The sequence below is a fragment of the Spermophilus citellus genome (assembly GCF_964194105.1).
Source record: "Spermophilus citellus genome assembly, chromosome: 18".
NCBI lineage: Eukaryota > Metazoa > Chordata > Mammalia > Rodentia > Sciuridae > Spermophilus > Spermophilus citellus.
In genome coordinates this window covers 3,266,997-3,281,493 of record NC_138200.1, presented here as the reverse complement: position 1 = coordinate 3,281,493, position 14,497 = coordinate 3,266,997, and the positions used below count along the sequence as shown (strand labels likewise).

Here is a 14,497-nt window from a genome sequence, read left to right as displayed (position 1 = left end):
GTTGCCCTAGAATGGCCCATGCCCACTGCCCTGAGAGAATGTCTAGGTTTCATCGCAGGGTTGGGGACTGAGACGTATTTTCTGAGCTGCTGAGTGGAGCAGAACATCACGGGAGACCCAGGCAGCTGGAGTTCCCAGGAGAGAGTGCAGGGGAGGGGAGAGCTGCTCAGAGAGAACTGAGACCGTGGAGGATCCCTGAAGGAACCTCAGAGTTCTGATCCGCACATGCACTTCAGGAAGTTCCCCTCAGGAGGAAAGTACCACTGAAGAGGAGCAGAAAAAGTTGTTATTGGTGCTGTGCAGGGCCAGGGCCAGGGCCACGTTGTCTTCCCAGCCAGACAGGACACCCCCTGGAGGGTGGAAGGAACGTTAGTATAGGAGTGCAGAGGGGCCTGCTGTAGAGGGGAGGACTGGGCACCTCTAGGTGGAGGCAGCTCTAGTTTGGCTTATTGCAATAATACCTAGAGGATCAAACTGCTTCCCAGGCTCTTGTACTAGTTCTAGAACAGAGCTTCAGAGCACTGACAGGAACACGTCCAGCCCCTACAGAATAAGGGAACACTGTCTGGCCTCCCATCAGTCATGACCAGACGGGCAGCGGGGAGGAACCACAGCACCCGTCCACAGAAACTGACCTGGGGTTGGTCTCATGAGACCTGGCCTTTGCTGAGGTCCTGGGGTTGCTGGCTCTCTGTGTGGTACCAGCTGAAGTACCAGGATGTTGGAGTTGGTAAAGGAAGACAGTAAAAACCTTGTTACAGGGGCTGAGGGGGTGGCTCAGTGGGAGAGCACATGCCTTGCACGTGTGAGGCCCTGGGGTCAGTCCCAGCCCCAAACCAAACCCCAACTATTTATTATAACTGTACTCAGTATTTTCAAAATTTAACAAATAAGTAGAAGTTGTTGGAAAAGGGGTGTGTGTGTGTGTGTGTGTGTGTGTGTGTGTGTGTGTGACTAAATGGAACTTCTACCTATAAAAGCTGCCATAGAATAAAAATGTAATCCAGACGTTAGTTAATCACTGCAGTAGAAGAGAACAGTGAACTAGAACTTTAAGTCACAGCAATAGAGACATCAAAAAGTGAAAGACAGACACAGTTTAAAATTTTTTTAATTAGAAAGAATGTATCACTGTAGTTACCCGGATGACGGACATACTGAGAGAGTGAGGTGGAACCTTAGTGCAGCTGCCTCTCCCTGCTGGCTAGAGAAGTGCAGCAGGGTGGGCTTACATTGTATTATTTTTGGCCTTTGGTATGTCTTTGGAGGAGTTTTGGTTTAGTTCCTTGTGCAGCAGAGGAAACGCAGTGGTTGAAAAATTGTGGCGGCCACCTGTGGGCAGTGCTGACACTTGAACCCTAAAGGGGCGCTCAGGACAGTGCATCCCTAGATCATGACACTGACCTCCAGGAGCTCAGCCAGGGGCCTGCAGGACACACAGCAAAGGCCCTGCTGTGCCAGGGGAGGGAGGAAGCCTGGTGCCCCCTGCTGGGGCTGCCCTGGCCACAGCTCTGTGTCAGGAGGGGGGAACTAAGCAGCCCTTGGGGCCAGTTCTTCCCTCCTGGGCTGTGGCTCCTGCAGCCCCACAGGAAGGGGACAGCCCACCTCCCAGCGTGGTCTTGTTTTCCTAGGAATGTGGCCCTCTCAGGATGCAGTGTCTCTGCAGGCCCTTCAGACAGAGTGGGGTCTCCTCTGTCCACCCCCACGGTCTGTCTGATCTGTCCTCATCCCTCCAGGGGACACAGCACCAAATACACCTGCTGCCCTCCTGAGCCAGACCCTTCCAGGTGAGAGTGACCCAGGGCTGGGCCTCCCCTCTCAGGGCCTCCCTGGGGCTCCATCTCCCCTGCAGCCTGTCCAGGGCACAGGGTGGTGAGCCCCTTGCCAGGGCAGTCATCCCCCAGCCCTGGAGATGCTTCTGGGGAGACGCAGGCTCCCTCTTCAGGGGAGGGCAGAGCAGCAGAGCCTGAGCACCTGGCTGTGCAGCTCACCTGGCGCTTCCTGCTGGGGATGAGCACAGAGACACAGGGAAATTGAAGGAAATAACAAGAGCCGGGCTGGTGGCCCAGGCTTTGATTCTTGTAGCTCAGGAGGCTGAGGCAGGAGGATGGCAAGATCAAGGCCAGCCTCAGCATCTTTGTGGCCTAAGCAACTTAGTGAGATTCTGTCTCAAAATAAAATATATAAAGACTGGGGATGTGGCTCCCTGATAAAGCCCCCCTGGGTTCTATCCCTGGTACAAATATATAAATAAATAACAAGTCTCTTTAAAGACTCTGGAGTGTGGTTTGTTTTCTGCTGAACTTTGGCCTCATCCACTTCCCTTTTTCCCTCCAGCACCCCCCACCCCCGTTCTCTGCACTGCATGTCCCCTTGGGCCCATTGCTACCTCCTCCCTTTGCGTGTCACATCTGGGGAACAACAGTGAGTGTGAGCTCTGGCTTTGCAGAAGCTGATCTGTAGAACTTCCTGGTTATCCTGCAATCCCAGCATCTCTGGAGACGGAGGCAGCAGGATGACAAGTTTGAGGCCACCTCAGCAATTTAGTGAGGTCCTGAGAAACTGAGCAAGAGGCTCAGCCTGGGGCAAGAGCTTAGTGGGAGAGGACACCTTAGGTTCAATACCTGGCAGCAGGGGAAACCCCCTGGTGGTCCTCATCGCCTGCCCATGTACCTGTGGCAGGAACACCCTCGTCTGGCCCTCCGTTTCCTCGTCCTGAGGAGGTCCTCACAAACCCTCTCCAAGAGGATCTGGGTCAGTGGTGCAGGGAGCATGGAGGGGCTCCGTCCTGGTTAATCTGCAAACCTCCTTAGGAGATGGGTGGCGAGGCTGGGACCTGCGAGGATCCTGGCTTTGTCCCCAGGGTCCAGGTGGACGATTGCTGTGTCCACTGAAGACCCAATGCTGGGCGCTCTGCCCTTGTCCCAGCTCTGCAGGAGAGGGAGCTGCACAGCCCGCCTGCTGGGGCTTTACCAGAGCCTGGCTGACCTGGACAGGATGGGCCAGCTCCTGCCCCCTGCAGCCCTCGGGTCTCCCCTATGTGGGACAGAAACCCTGAGAAGCACTGTGAAGCTTCCTGTCCAGGCACATGCTCACAGAGAGACAGAGCTGACCGTGCACTGCTGGACACGTGCCCAGCTGCACCCCTTAGCTTTCCTGAAAAGCCAATGTATAGGAACTGCCACCCCAGGGGATGATGCCCAGGGACTGGGCCAGAGGAGATGACTCCAGGTGCACCCTGGGGGCTGCAGGAGGAACCCAGGGCCACCAGCTTGTCTTCTGCAGCAGTAGGACAGGAGGAGCCCAAGGCCTGCAGGAGGCGGGCAGGGCCAGGGCCACAGCAGGGACCTGGGCTTCCTCAGAAGTATGCACATGTCCAGTGTTAGTGACAGCCCCTGCTGCAGAGCCCGCAGGCCACGCTCCCCTGGCGTCTTAACCCTCTGCAACAAAGAGGGTGAAACCCTGGCCAGGGGCACCTGGGGGCGGAAGGGTGGTCAGGACCCTGAGGGCTGCAGCACCTCTCCCACCTCTCCAGGGTCTCTTAGGGCTGACCCTATCCAGCACAGGTGAGCGGTCAGGAAGTGGACCCCAGGTGTCCCCAGGGGGAGAACACAGCTGCAAATACAGGGCCACCCTGGGAGCCCAGAGGCAGGGAGGTGGGAGTGGAGAGAACAGGAATCTAAAACAGTCACAGAGATGCCCGGGGCTCTGCTGACAGTGAGCAGTTCTCGAGAACAGACGGGCGTCCCAGGAAGAGACTTAGAGGGCCACCAGAGGCCGGAAGGGCTGGCAGGACACGGGGAGGGCCTCAGGGGTGCTCGGGATGGCACCAGGAGGGCAGCTCTCAGCTGGAGGTTGCAGCAGGGGAAACCTCAAGACTGGAAAAGAACCAGGACTGCAAGGTCAGAGCCTCCAGGACCAAGGGACACAGGGGTCAGCTCTGCACCTGGAGCACCAGGAGGAGAAAGGGGGACACAGAGACCCAGTGGGAGGACGATGACAGGGAGTCCCCAGTTACCATCAGACAGAGACCCCAGATCCAGGACCTCAGAGACGCCGCCCAGGACCAGGCAGGAGAGCCACTGAGCACCTGAGCTCAGGTGCAGGAATCCAGGGTGACGATGGCCACCAGCCCACCTGCAGAGGGACGGACACAGGTCTGCAGGACCACGCAGAGACCAGGTGGGCAGGACCAGGGCCGGGACAGAGCAGGGAGGAGAGCAAAGAGCACCCGCCCCACGCTCTGCCCTGGGAGTTCCCCTCAAGGTGGAGGGAGAGAGCAGCTGCTCATGGCCACGCTGAGGGGCTCTGCCTGCAGCCCACCTGCCTTGAAATGCTAAGCCAAGGTCCTGGGGCAGGAAAGTGCACGCCATCAACCACATGCACTACCAGTGAAGGGAAGGCCTGGAGGGTGCCTTACCTTCATTGATAGTCTCTGAACTATCAGTGGACTCTCAAGTCCCTTGATTGAAAAGCTCTGTTTCTGTCACAATGGGCAGCACATGACCTAGTGATTCCATGAAGAGAGAAACCCTGCAGGACCCAGGGAGCCATGTCAGGAGGTGACTCTATGTGACATTGCAGGTTGATACTTCTCTACACTCCAGCAGTGAGCAGAGGAATTTGGATTTACACCAGGACCTGGTGACGTGGTGGTACTTCGGCATGTGGAGGGTGGGAGGAAAGGACAGTAAGAGCAAACACACAGCAGGACTCTCAGGGTTTTAATGAGACTTTTTCAACAGTCATGTCCACAGGACCAGTGCCTGTTACACTGTCCCTCAGACACCAGCCTGTGGCTTGCATGACCCTTGTTTCAGGGGCAGCTGCACAGACACCTCCCAGTGGGGACTGGCACAGAGCGGTGGGCCAGCCCTGGGTCGCTCAGCACGGTGGGGAAGGCTCTGCAGCCAGCACCCAGCTGGTCCTGCACCCAGTCACCTCTGCTTCCAGGACAGTCTCAGGTGCAGCCCCACCTGTCCAGGTGGTCTTCAGACTCCTGAGGGTCCTTCTTCTCCCAGCTCTGCACTCTGAGTGTGCCCTGTTCTCTCCTGTTCACCTCTTGGCTGCATCTCAGGTACCTCTCTGGCTGTCCTGAGCCTGAAACAGCAGGATCCCGAGGACCAGCAGGACCAGGCCAGCCACGCCCATCCGGATGAGGTTCTGCACTGTGTAATCCTGGGGAGGTGAGGCTGGGAATTGAACACAGAGGTCAGAGGTCGGGGAGGCCAGGATCCCCACACGTCCACTCAGGGCAGCCGCCTCCCCTGGCCAGGACGTGACCCTCAGAGTCCAGTCCTATAGCTGAGAATCCTCCCGACTCCCCTGAGCTGGGTTCTGAGCTGTTCTGCGCTGGGCTGTTGGTCTCAGTGGCTCCTGAGAACCAAGTAGAGGAGGGGACCTGTGACCTGCGGAGCCCCGTCCTGCCTGGGACCCACCTCCTCGCCTCATTCTCACCACAGGACTCTCTGGAGCCCCTCTGAGCCCTTCCTGGTCCTCAGGGTCCCCTCTGCTCCTCTCCCTGGTCCTTCATCCTCTCTGTGCTCTGGGAGGTCAGGACTCTGTCTGAGTCACGTTGGAGCAAAGTTCAGCTGAGCCCAGAGCAACTGCACGACACCTGCAACTGTCAATCATGGGACAGGCACCAGCACCCCATCCACCCACCAAGGTATGAAGACACAGAGGCTCACCCAGGTCCCCAGCAGGAAGCAGCAGAGCGGGGCCTGAACTGGGGGGTCTGACTCCCAGTCTCCTTCTCTCCCCCAGAGCTCAGCCCTGAGCTGGGGGAAAGAGCCTGACCCCCCGATGGCCCTGAGCCCTCCCCTGCTCAGTGTCACTGTCACTGCACAGAGGGGACAGGGCCCTGCAGACTCAGGTCCTGGAGGCTTCCCTGGAGGCCCCTCTCCCAGCAGGGCACAGCCAAGGTCAGCCTGAGAGGCACCTGAAGGTCAGGGCCAGGCCTCTCCTCTGCCCTGGGAGAAACTGAGGCCCAGAGGGGAGGGGCTGGTCCCGTCAGCATCTCCAGAGGGGGCTGCTCCCCCTCAGCTCAGCCCTGCCCTGGACCCACCTCCCACCAGAGCCCCTCACTCACCACTCTGGGGTCCTGGGTCCGTGGGGGTGGGGGGCTGGTCCTCAGGGCCTCCTGGAGTGGGTGGGAGGTGAGGGCTGGGCTGCCTGCCCCCACTTCAGATGGCTGCTCCTCCCCAGGCTGGGCCCAGAGTCACCTCTGCCTGGACCTCCCCCTCATGCCCCCCAGCCCTGAGCCCCAGGGCCTGAGATCCTGACCATTCTCTGCAGTGCCCTGGACACAGCTGAGCTGAGTTGGTAACTGGACTTTGTAGCTCAGAGTGATTCTTGGTGGCCCAAGAATGCAGGACACTGTCTGCACAGAGGCCCCTGAGACTCACCAGCTGGTGACCTGGGTCCTGAGGGTGGGGAGCTGGGTCCCCCAGAGGGTCCTGGGAATGAGGAGAACAGGAGGGTGAGGGGTGCAGGCTGCCCCTGGGGACTGTCTCTGCCCATCCTCCTACACCTGCCTGGCCTCCCCAGGACCCTCCTGTGCCCACCTGCACCTTCCTGATTCTAGTGGTGGGTGGGTGCACAGGCTGGAGGACCCCGTTGGCCCCTCCTCTCTGGGGGGTGAGTCCCACTGGCCGACCCTCCCTAGGGCCCCCCACTCCCATCCCACCCAGAGCTGTCCTGGGGAGGGCCCTGAGGGAATCCTTGAGCTCACAGAGGATGGGGTCAGGGTCACTCACCTGAGACCACCAGGTCCAGGGGGGCACTGGGCCATGACAGCAGGTAGGGGGATGAGCTGTGAGAGCCATAGCACCTGTAGGTCCCCCCGAGGGCTGAGGTCACAGCTCTCATGGAGAACTCTGCCTGGTACCATGGGGCTCGGTACTCTGCTCTCAGACGCAGGGGGGGATCAGCTGCCCCCTCCTTGCACAGGAGGAAAGTGTCCATCCAGTTTGACTGGCACACCAGGGTGACATTCCCTCCTGAGGACACTGTGGGACCAGGCTGCACTGAGAGGGAGGGTGTGTCAGGGAGCTGTCCTAGAGAGAGGAAGGAGGGTGAGGGTGGCCCCAGCTTGTTCTGAGCTGAGACCTCCCAGGGCCTCTCTCTGAGGACCCTGTGCTCTCTGTCTGTCTCATTGTCTCTGATTCTTCCTGTCCCTGTGTCCCCCTGTCTCTGTCCTCTCTGTCCCTCCCTGTCTCTCTCCCTCCTGAGACCCCACATCTCCCTGGCCATCACCTCCTGGGGCTCCCCAACAGGGCTGTGCAGAGGCTGGGTCCCTGACTGCACCCTCTGAGCTCCTCACCTGAGACCAGGATGTCCAGGGGGTCACTGGGGGCTGACCACTCAGAGGACAGGCTGTGTCCACCGTAGCACCTGTACCGACCCCCGTGGGAGCTGCTCACAGGGCCCAGCAGGAAGTGGGCCTGAGAGAGCCCAGCCTGGGGCTGCTGGGCAGTGCGCTGGGGGAGGTCCTGTGCCCCCTCCTTGGACAGAGTGAATCTGTCATAGGTGACATCTGAGTGACACTGGAGGGTCAGGGTCTCTCCAGGGGCCAGGACAGGGCCCTGCTGGGTCAGGAGGGAGGGCTTCCTGGACACCCCTGGAGGAAGAGGAGCCTGGGCTGAGGGCTGGACCCTGCCAACCCCCTGCCTCCCCCCGTCCTGCCTGCAGGTCGCCCTCTCACACCTGGGGACTCTGGTCAGGAGACCCTGATTCTCTCCCCTTTCTCTCACCTGGGGCCATCCTAAGGAAGAGGCCCCCAAGTCCCTGCTTAATGTCCCCAACTGTGTTAGGGGAAGATGGAGCCTCCTCACCTGAGACCAGGAGCTCCAGGGGGTCACTGTGCTCTGACCACCCAGCAGGGCTGCCATAGAGGCATTGATATCTCCCTGCATGGCGCTCACTCATGTATGTGATGGGGAACTTGGTCTTGTTCCTGGGCCCCAGTGGGCTCTGTCTGTCCCTGGGCACTGAGATTCCCTCTTTATACAGACGGAACTCCTGGACCTCCAGGGGCCCCTCACACCAGATGGTCACTGGCCTTCCCCGGGAGATCACAGAGCCTGGCTCAGCCCACAGGGTGGGCTTGGGGAGGGTCCCTGCAAGGGGATCAGAGGCTGGGTCCCAGCACAGACCCGCAGATCCCAGCCCTGAGCCCAGCCCCCTCCAGTCTCCCCAGCCTCAGCCCCCAACTCTGTTCTCCACCCCACTGTCCAGGGTGGCTCCAGGTCCCCAGGAGGAGGACCTGGACAGCTGGGGACACTCACCTGCCTGCCCTCGGGTCCCGGGGCCCAGACTCAGCCCTGGAAGAGAGTTCCTGTGAGAGGGGAGCCCCTGAGGCCTGACAAGCCCTGTCCCCCCACAGCCTCCTGGGCCCTGGGTCTCCTGGTGGCCAGGGCCTGGCTGTGGGCTGGGTCCCCCCAGAACAGGGTGTCCCCTCCCTCCTTCACATCTCACCCAGGCAGAGCAGGGCCGTGAGGGTGGGGGTCATGGTGTGTCCTCCCGAGGTCCCAGGGTCCAGATGGAGGAGGTCACAGAGCTGGAGGACAGACACACACAGGGTGTGGCCACTTGGAGGCCGGGTTCTGCCTGTCATAGGGCTGTCACATCAGCTGCCCACAGGAAGGGGAACTGTCCTCCCAGAGCCTGGCTCTCCTCCCCAGGACTGGGTGGGGTGGGCCTGGGCTCCCTGCAGGCGGCTCAGACAGCAGTGCTGCCCTCTCACCCCTTCTGCTGTCGCCTGACCTGTCCTCGTCCCTCCAGGGCCAGGACGCAGCAGCAAACACCCTGGTGCCCTCCTGAGCCGGCCCCTTCCAGGTGAGGGTGACCCGGGCTGGTCCTGTTCCCAGGGCCTCCCTGGGGCTCCCTCAGCCCGTCCTGGTCACAGGGTTCTGGTCCTTGCTGGGCCCGTCGTCTCCCAGCCCTGGAGGTGCTCTGGGGAAGGAACAGGTTCCTGCTGCAGGTGGGCGCAGAGCAGCAGACCCCGAGCACCTGGCTGTGAGCCAGCTGGAGCTCGTGTGGGGACAGAGGACGCAGGGGCCAGGGAAGGACCTGGGGGCTCCTCCTGTAGCTGGTTTGGGTTCCCCTGCTCATGGTCCCCTTCATGGCCCCCCTCCTTAGCCCCAGATCCCACATCTCCCTGGGGAGGAAGCTGAGCCCTTCCTGCCCCGGGGAGCCCCTGTCTCCTGGGGCCGAACGCTCCTCCTGGGCCAGCTCTTGCTCTCAGTGCCCGCTCATCTCCACTGCCCTGTCCTCCTGAGCAGGGACTCTGGTCCCGCAGCCACTGCTGCCTGTGTGGAGCTCTTGTCTGCCCCTCGCGGTGGGAGTGTGGGGACAGCAGGGCCTGCATGTGGACAGGCTCAGCCGGCTTCTCCTCCAGGGCAGGGCAGCCTGGGTTTGGGCCAGGAGAGGTGGGAGCTGGACTTGTGTGGTCCCTCCGAGCTGTGGGGTTACAGGAGTGCCCCAAGTTCCCGGCCTTCAGTGTTCCACATCCGTGTCCTCCCACAGGGCTTCCTGTGAACACATTGGCCATGAAGACTAAAATTAGGGAGGACCTACTACCTGGAGGTAATTCAGCTCCTTGGCCCCCTGAGCCCCGATCAAGTCTCTGAAACCTCCTGTGGCTGCAGCCTGTCCAGCAAGGCAGGGAGACTGGCCATCCTGGGTCATGGTGCAGGGCCAGACACCGTCTCCTTGCCCGTGACCTAGGTCTCCTGCAGGAGACTCCAGGGGGTGACAGTGTCCACCTCCATGGCAAGATGACGTGGTCTTGTGGGAGGTGGTGACGAGCAGAGGCCCTCCTGGATCCTCCCCTGGCCACCCCCTGCAGCTACCTGCCCCAGCGACGTCCCCCACGCTGTGTCCTCCCAGGCCCACGTCCCCTGGGGAAGCCACGTCCCCTCACACATGGTAGGCGCTGGGAGCTGGTGTCGCAGACCCTCCTGGGCCCTGTGTTCCTCCTCCTCCCCCTGAACAGCTCTGCTCCGAACATCCCAGGAAACACTGCACACAGCCAGGGCTGCTCAGCTCTGGGCCCCGCCCTGCTGTCCCTCTCCTGGGGACGTCCTGCTGACCAGCACCTGGTGCTCACACCCATGTTGGGGAGTCTGTGGAGCCCAGTGTCCATGCCACACGCCCCAAAGGGGAGTTACCGCCTCCTGATACCCATGGGTCTGACTTGCCTGATGTGACCTTTGGGACAGTGGTGGGGTCTCATGAACTCTGGCCATCAGGGGCCATCAGAGGGGCCCTCCCACAGGAAGTCCCCAGACACACCTGCCTGGTCACTGACAGGGCAGGTGCTGCCACCTCAGGGCCCCTCCAGTGGGACCCCAGGGTGCCCTGTCCTCCTAGGAGCACTGTGGTCATTCCACTGTCCAGACCTGAGGCGAGTGGCTAAGGCTGAGCACTGGTCGGCAGAGGGACCTCACGCTGCAAGCCTGGCTGTGCCCAGGACGCCCACACTCTTCAGGGGCCCTCCCCGTGCTTCCTGGAGGACCCTGTTCTGTAGGAGGCGAAGGAGGGGCCTGCACTTCTCCTCCCTGGACCCCAGAGTGGAGCGGGGCCTCTGCAGGCCGCTGGTGCTGGGAGGATCCCTAAGGAGCAAGGACGGGCTTCAATTTGTTCCCACAAGGTAAACAGCCCTCTCAGGTCACCCAGGGGCTGTCCACGAGGTTGACAGGAAGTGGTCAGTGGGCTGAGCTGTGGCTCCGCCTGGGCTCTGCCTTTTAAGGGTTCACTGTTTGCATCCGTCTCCTCCGTCTCCTCCTATAATTGAAATGAGTAAAGCATCCTCTTCGAGCTGGTGATATTATTGCGTTCTTGTTGCTGACTTACTGTGTCGACTTTGAGAGATTCAGTTAGATAACCGCTCAGAGACCAGGGTGCACATTTGTCTCTGTCAGCTCTGGAGGATCTGTCTTCCTACCCCAGGTGCTTCATGGTGCTGTGTTCCCCTGTGTCTTTCATGAATGCCGGGGAAGTCCAACTCTGCTCAGTGCTGAGGGGGTCCCTTTGCCTGGAGGGATGAGCCCTCTGCAGAAGGCCACGGGCGCAGGCATGGTCCTGGGTGGGGCCCTTGTGACAGGGGTGGAGGGCACTACACCTCCCACCAAACCTGCTGCTCCTGGTGCCCAGTGGCCGACTCCTCCCACAGTCCATTATCTCAGAGGAGGACGTGGACAGCACAGAGAGGGAGAAGCTCCCCCTTCAAAGCCCTGTGGGGCCTAGTGAGGCTTTGGGCTCCTGAGGTCCCAGCTACTCAGAAGCTCAGGAGCCCAGGGATGTCTTGAGTCCAGGAGGCCAGTCTGGGCAGCACAAGAGTCCTGCCTCAACAACAAGCAAACCCTCAGCAGGTACAGTGTGAAGGGCAGAGACCAGCTGCTGTCCCACTGGGTGGGGCTGGGTGACCGCTCCCTGTGTTGAGGTCCTGGTGTCCCCCCAGCCCTGACAAAGACACGCCTCGAGTACCAAGTGGAACCTGAAGGTCCTGCGAGCTGTGGTCACCAAGGCACGCACTATCCTCCGGAAGTCCTGCGTCCTGTAGAACCACACTGGGAACCCCATTTGTCATCTCCTGAGTCACCACCCCAGCTCTGGGGACTGCTGTGAACACACCCACATCATCTACTTGTAATGTGCAGAGGGTGGATCTTCAGTGTTCTCACCACGGAAAGAAAAAACGAGAACGGAAGCTGTGGTGCTGTGGGTGTGTCCATGAGCTCAGTGTGGAGCTCATGTCACAGTGTAGACATATCCCAACTCGACAAACTGAGTGCCTCAAATATGATAAATATTTATGTGTCATTAACTATAAATAAATCCCCAGGAGTCTTCACCATGACCTTGGTTTCTCCCAGAGTGGACAGGCCACAGCGTGGGTTGCTCTTTCACTTTCTCTATGGACGGTTACATCAAGGAGGGCTGGGGAGGGGCAGTGGGGAGGCCTGGACCCCACCCAGCACCAGGAGGGAAGCATGAGCCAGGTCAGGCATCTCTGGGGTTTGAGAGAAGCTGCGTGAGGTCTCACACCGTGGCCATTGCTCACCCCCTTTCTCGTCCTGCGCTGAGATCAGCATCATCCCCTAGAGGGGGCAGAGGCAGGACGGGGGCAGCTGCTGGGTCTGGCAAGGCCTCCTGTCTCCCCTCTAGGGTTTCCTGGTCCCCAGTGACAGCCCATGTCCCTCCTTCCTCCTCTCGGCTGTGTGCTGTGGGAGGACCTGGCAGGTGGTGGGCAGAGCCTTCAGCTGTCCACACTGGGAGAGGACTCAGAAGGAAAATGTTCCTGGAAGAGGAGTATCCATGACAATTCACATGAAAATGTCGCCATGTGGAAAATGTCATTTTCAATCTTTGGTTCAAAATAGAGAAAATGTGTCTCCTTCCTGGGGAGGAAATCCTGGGCCACCTTCAGGCAGCCAGCAGGGCACTGGGTGGACAGGAGGCTGGAGTGGGCCTGGGACCATCCCAGAGGCCGAGGGCCAGGTGGGGGCTCCTGTGGGCAGAGCTGTGTGCTGCAGGGGACCCGCCGGGTCAGGGGTTTTCTTGAGAACCCCAATGAGGGGAACAGGGTTTCCAAGGTGGTGTCCTCTCAGGTGTGAGGCCCTCTCTGTCCTGCACCATCTCTGAGCAGCACTGCAGGGGGGCTGCTGTGGAGTCCCCAGGCCGACCTCACCCAGGACGTGGCTGCAGCTGGCTGTCCCCTTCTTCAGGGCGTCTCAGCTCCTGCGCCCAGACTCTCCACCGTCCTGCTCACGTGGGCAGCAGGGCCACCCCGTCCTGAGTTTCCACCTTGGCAGCTGATGGGGGACCCGCCAGCCACGCCCCCTGGATGAGGTCCCACAGGGTCGCCTGAATGGTGTGGCCTGTGGGCAGGACAGAGGGTCCCTGAGGGCTGGACAGGTCACACTGACCCTTTAAGCCCAGCTGGGTGTTGGTCCTCTGCACCCTGAGAGGGAATCTCCTGCTGCTCCTCTCTCCGGGGCTCTGGCTGGTGGCGATGGCCCAGAATCAGGAGGTGCTAAGAACAGGGAGGGCAGAGGAAGGGGCAGCTGGGGGTGGGGACCCTCTGTCCTGCTGGTGCAGGTGACCTCGCCACCTTCTCAGGAGAGCCTGTGTGGCCTGGCTGACCTCACGCCCCCCTGAGGCTGGGCAGCCGTGGCCCCTGCCCTTGGTTCTTCTTAGGACAGTCTCGGGGACACTATGAAGGTGGTGCTAGGAGGGAAGATCAGGGCATGAAGTGCCCACATGAACAACCAGAGAGATCCCAAATGAAAACCAAATGATTCATCAAATACCCCTCGAAGCTCAGGGACAGACTACTTCCAACGTCAGTATGAGACAGGAAACAATAAGGTTTGACCCAAATGAAGGAAATAGACAATTAAACAAATTCAAAGCCTCAATGCGACAAAGAGTTGGTTCTTCCTAAAGGTCAGCAAGACTGAGAAACCCTTAGCCAGACTGACCAAAAGAAGGACAAGGCAGACCAAAGGACACTGAAGGAAAAGGACGTGTCACCACAGACAGCTGGGATCCAGGGGTCACTGGAGATGACTGAGACCTTGTATTCTAATAAGTTGGAAAAGACAGAAGGTCATACGTATTTCTAAACACATTTGACCTATCAAAATGGATCCCAATGATACGGAAATCTTAAAAAACAAATATATGGTGAAGCAATTTAGCAAAAACCTTCCAACAAAGAAAAGGCCAGGACCAAATAGATTCTCACCTGATTTTCCACCAGACCTTTAAAGAAGAATCAAGGCAAAATTACTCAAAATATTCTGTGAAAGAGAGAGAAAGGGAGCACACAAAACTCATTCAGGAGCCAGTATCACCCTGATAACAAAAGCAGATAAAGACACATGAAGAAAAGAAAACTACAGACCAATATCCCTGATGAACATAGATGCCAAACCTCATAATAAAATAACAGCAACTCACCTTCAAAACACTTTAGGAAGACTGCATACCATGATCAAGTTAGAGTCGCCCCAGGGATGCAAGGTTGGTTCAACATACAAAAATCAGAAAATGAAATTCATAACACAAATAAAACCAAGGGAAAATCACACAATTCTCCAGATTGAGCAGAAAATGCCCTGGATGAAATTCAGCCACATGTTCATGTTAGAAAGAGTGAAGGGGGCTGGGCGTGGGGCTCAGTGGTAGAGCACTTGCCTAGCAGGCTCGAGGCCCTGGGTTCAGTCTCCAGCACTGCAAATAACAAGCAAAAAGACACGGATGAAGCTGGGGACAGAAGAAACTCGCCTTAGCATCATGAAATCTGTATGTGACAAACCCAAAGTCCACATCATGCTGAGCAGAGGGAAACTGAAAGCATTTCCTCGGAGATCAGAAAGAAGAAAGGATCTCCATTTTCACCACACCCGGGCAATACAGTTCTTGAAACTGTAGCCAGAGCAATCAGGCAAGAAAAGGAAATTAAAGGGATACAAATAGAAGAAGAAGG

General features: G+C 59.0%; 2 protein-coding genes across 2 annotated transcripts in view; both read right to left on the bottom strand.

The window, feature by feature from the left end:
• LOC308637577 (leukocyte immunoglobulin-like receptor subfamily B member 3) overlaps window positions 1-8,636 on the bottom strand; it is a 48,168-nt gene extending 39,532 nt beyond the window's left edge. The window contains exons 1-7 of the mRNA XM_081274094.1: window positions 8,479-8,636; window positions 8,289-8,324; window positions 7,836-8,120; window positions 7,325-7,621; window positions 6,759-7,058; window positions 6,408-6,458; window positions 6,092-6,142 (exon numbers count right to left, since the gene is read on the bottom strand). Coding sequence (XP_081130220.1) covers window positions 6,092-6,142; window positions 6,408-6,458; window positions 6,759-7,058; window positions 7,325-7,621; window positions 7,836-8,120; window positions 8,289-8,324; window positions 8,479-8,617 — 1,159 coding nt within the window. The 5' untranslated portion in view covers window positions 8,618-8,636. The remainder of the gene's footprint in view (window positions 1-6,091; window positions 6,143-6,407; window positions 6,459-6,758; window positions 7,059-7,324; window positions 7,622-7,835; window positions 8,121-8,288; window positions 8,325-8,478) is intronic.
• LOC308637256 (leukocyte immunoglobulin-like receptor subfamily A member 6) overlaps window positions 1-14,497 on the bottom strand; it is a 38,082-nt gene that overhangs the window by 5,574 nt on the left and 18,011 nt on the right. The gene's annotated exons all lie outside the window — the stretch shown is intronic.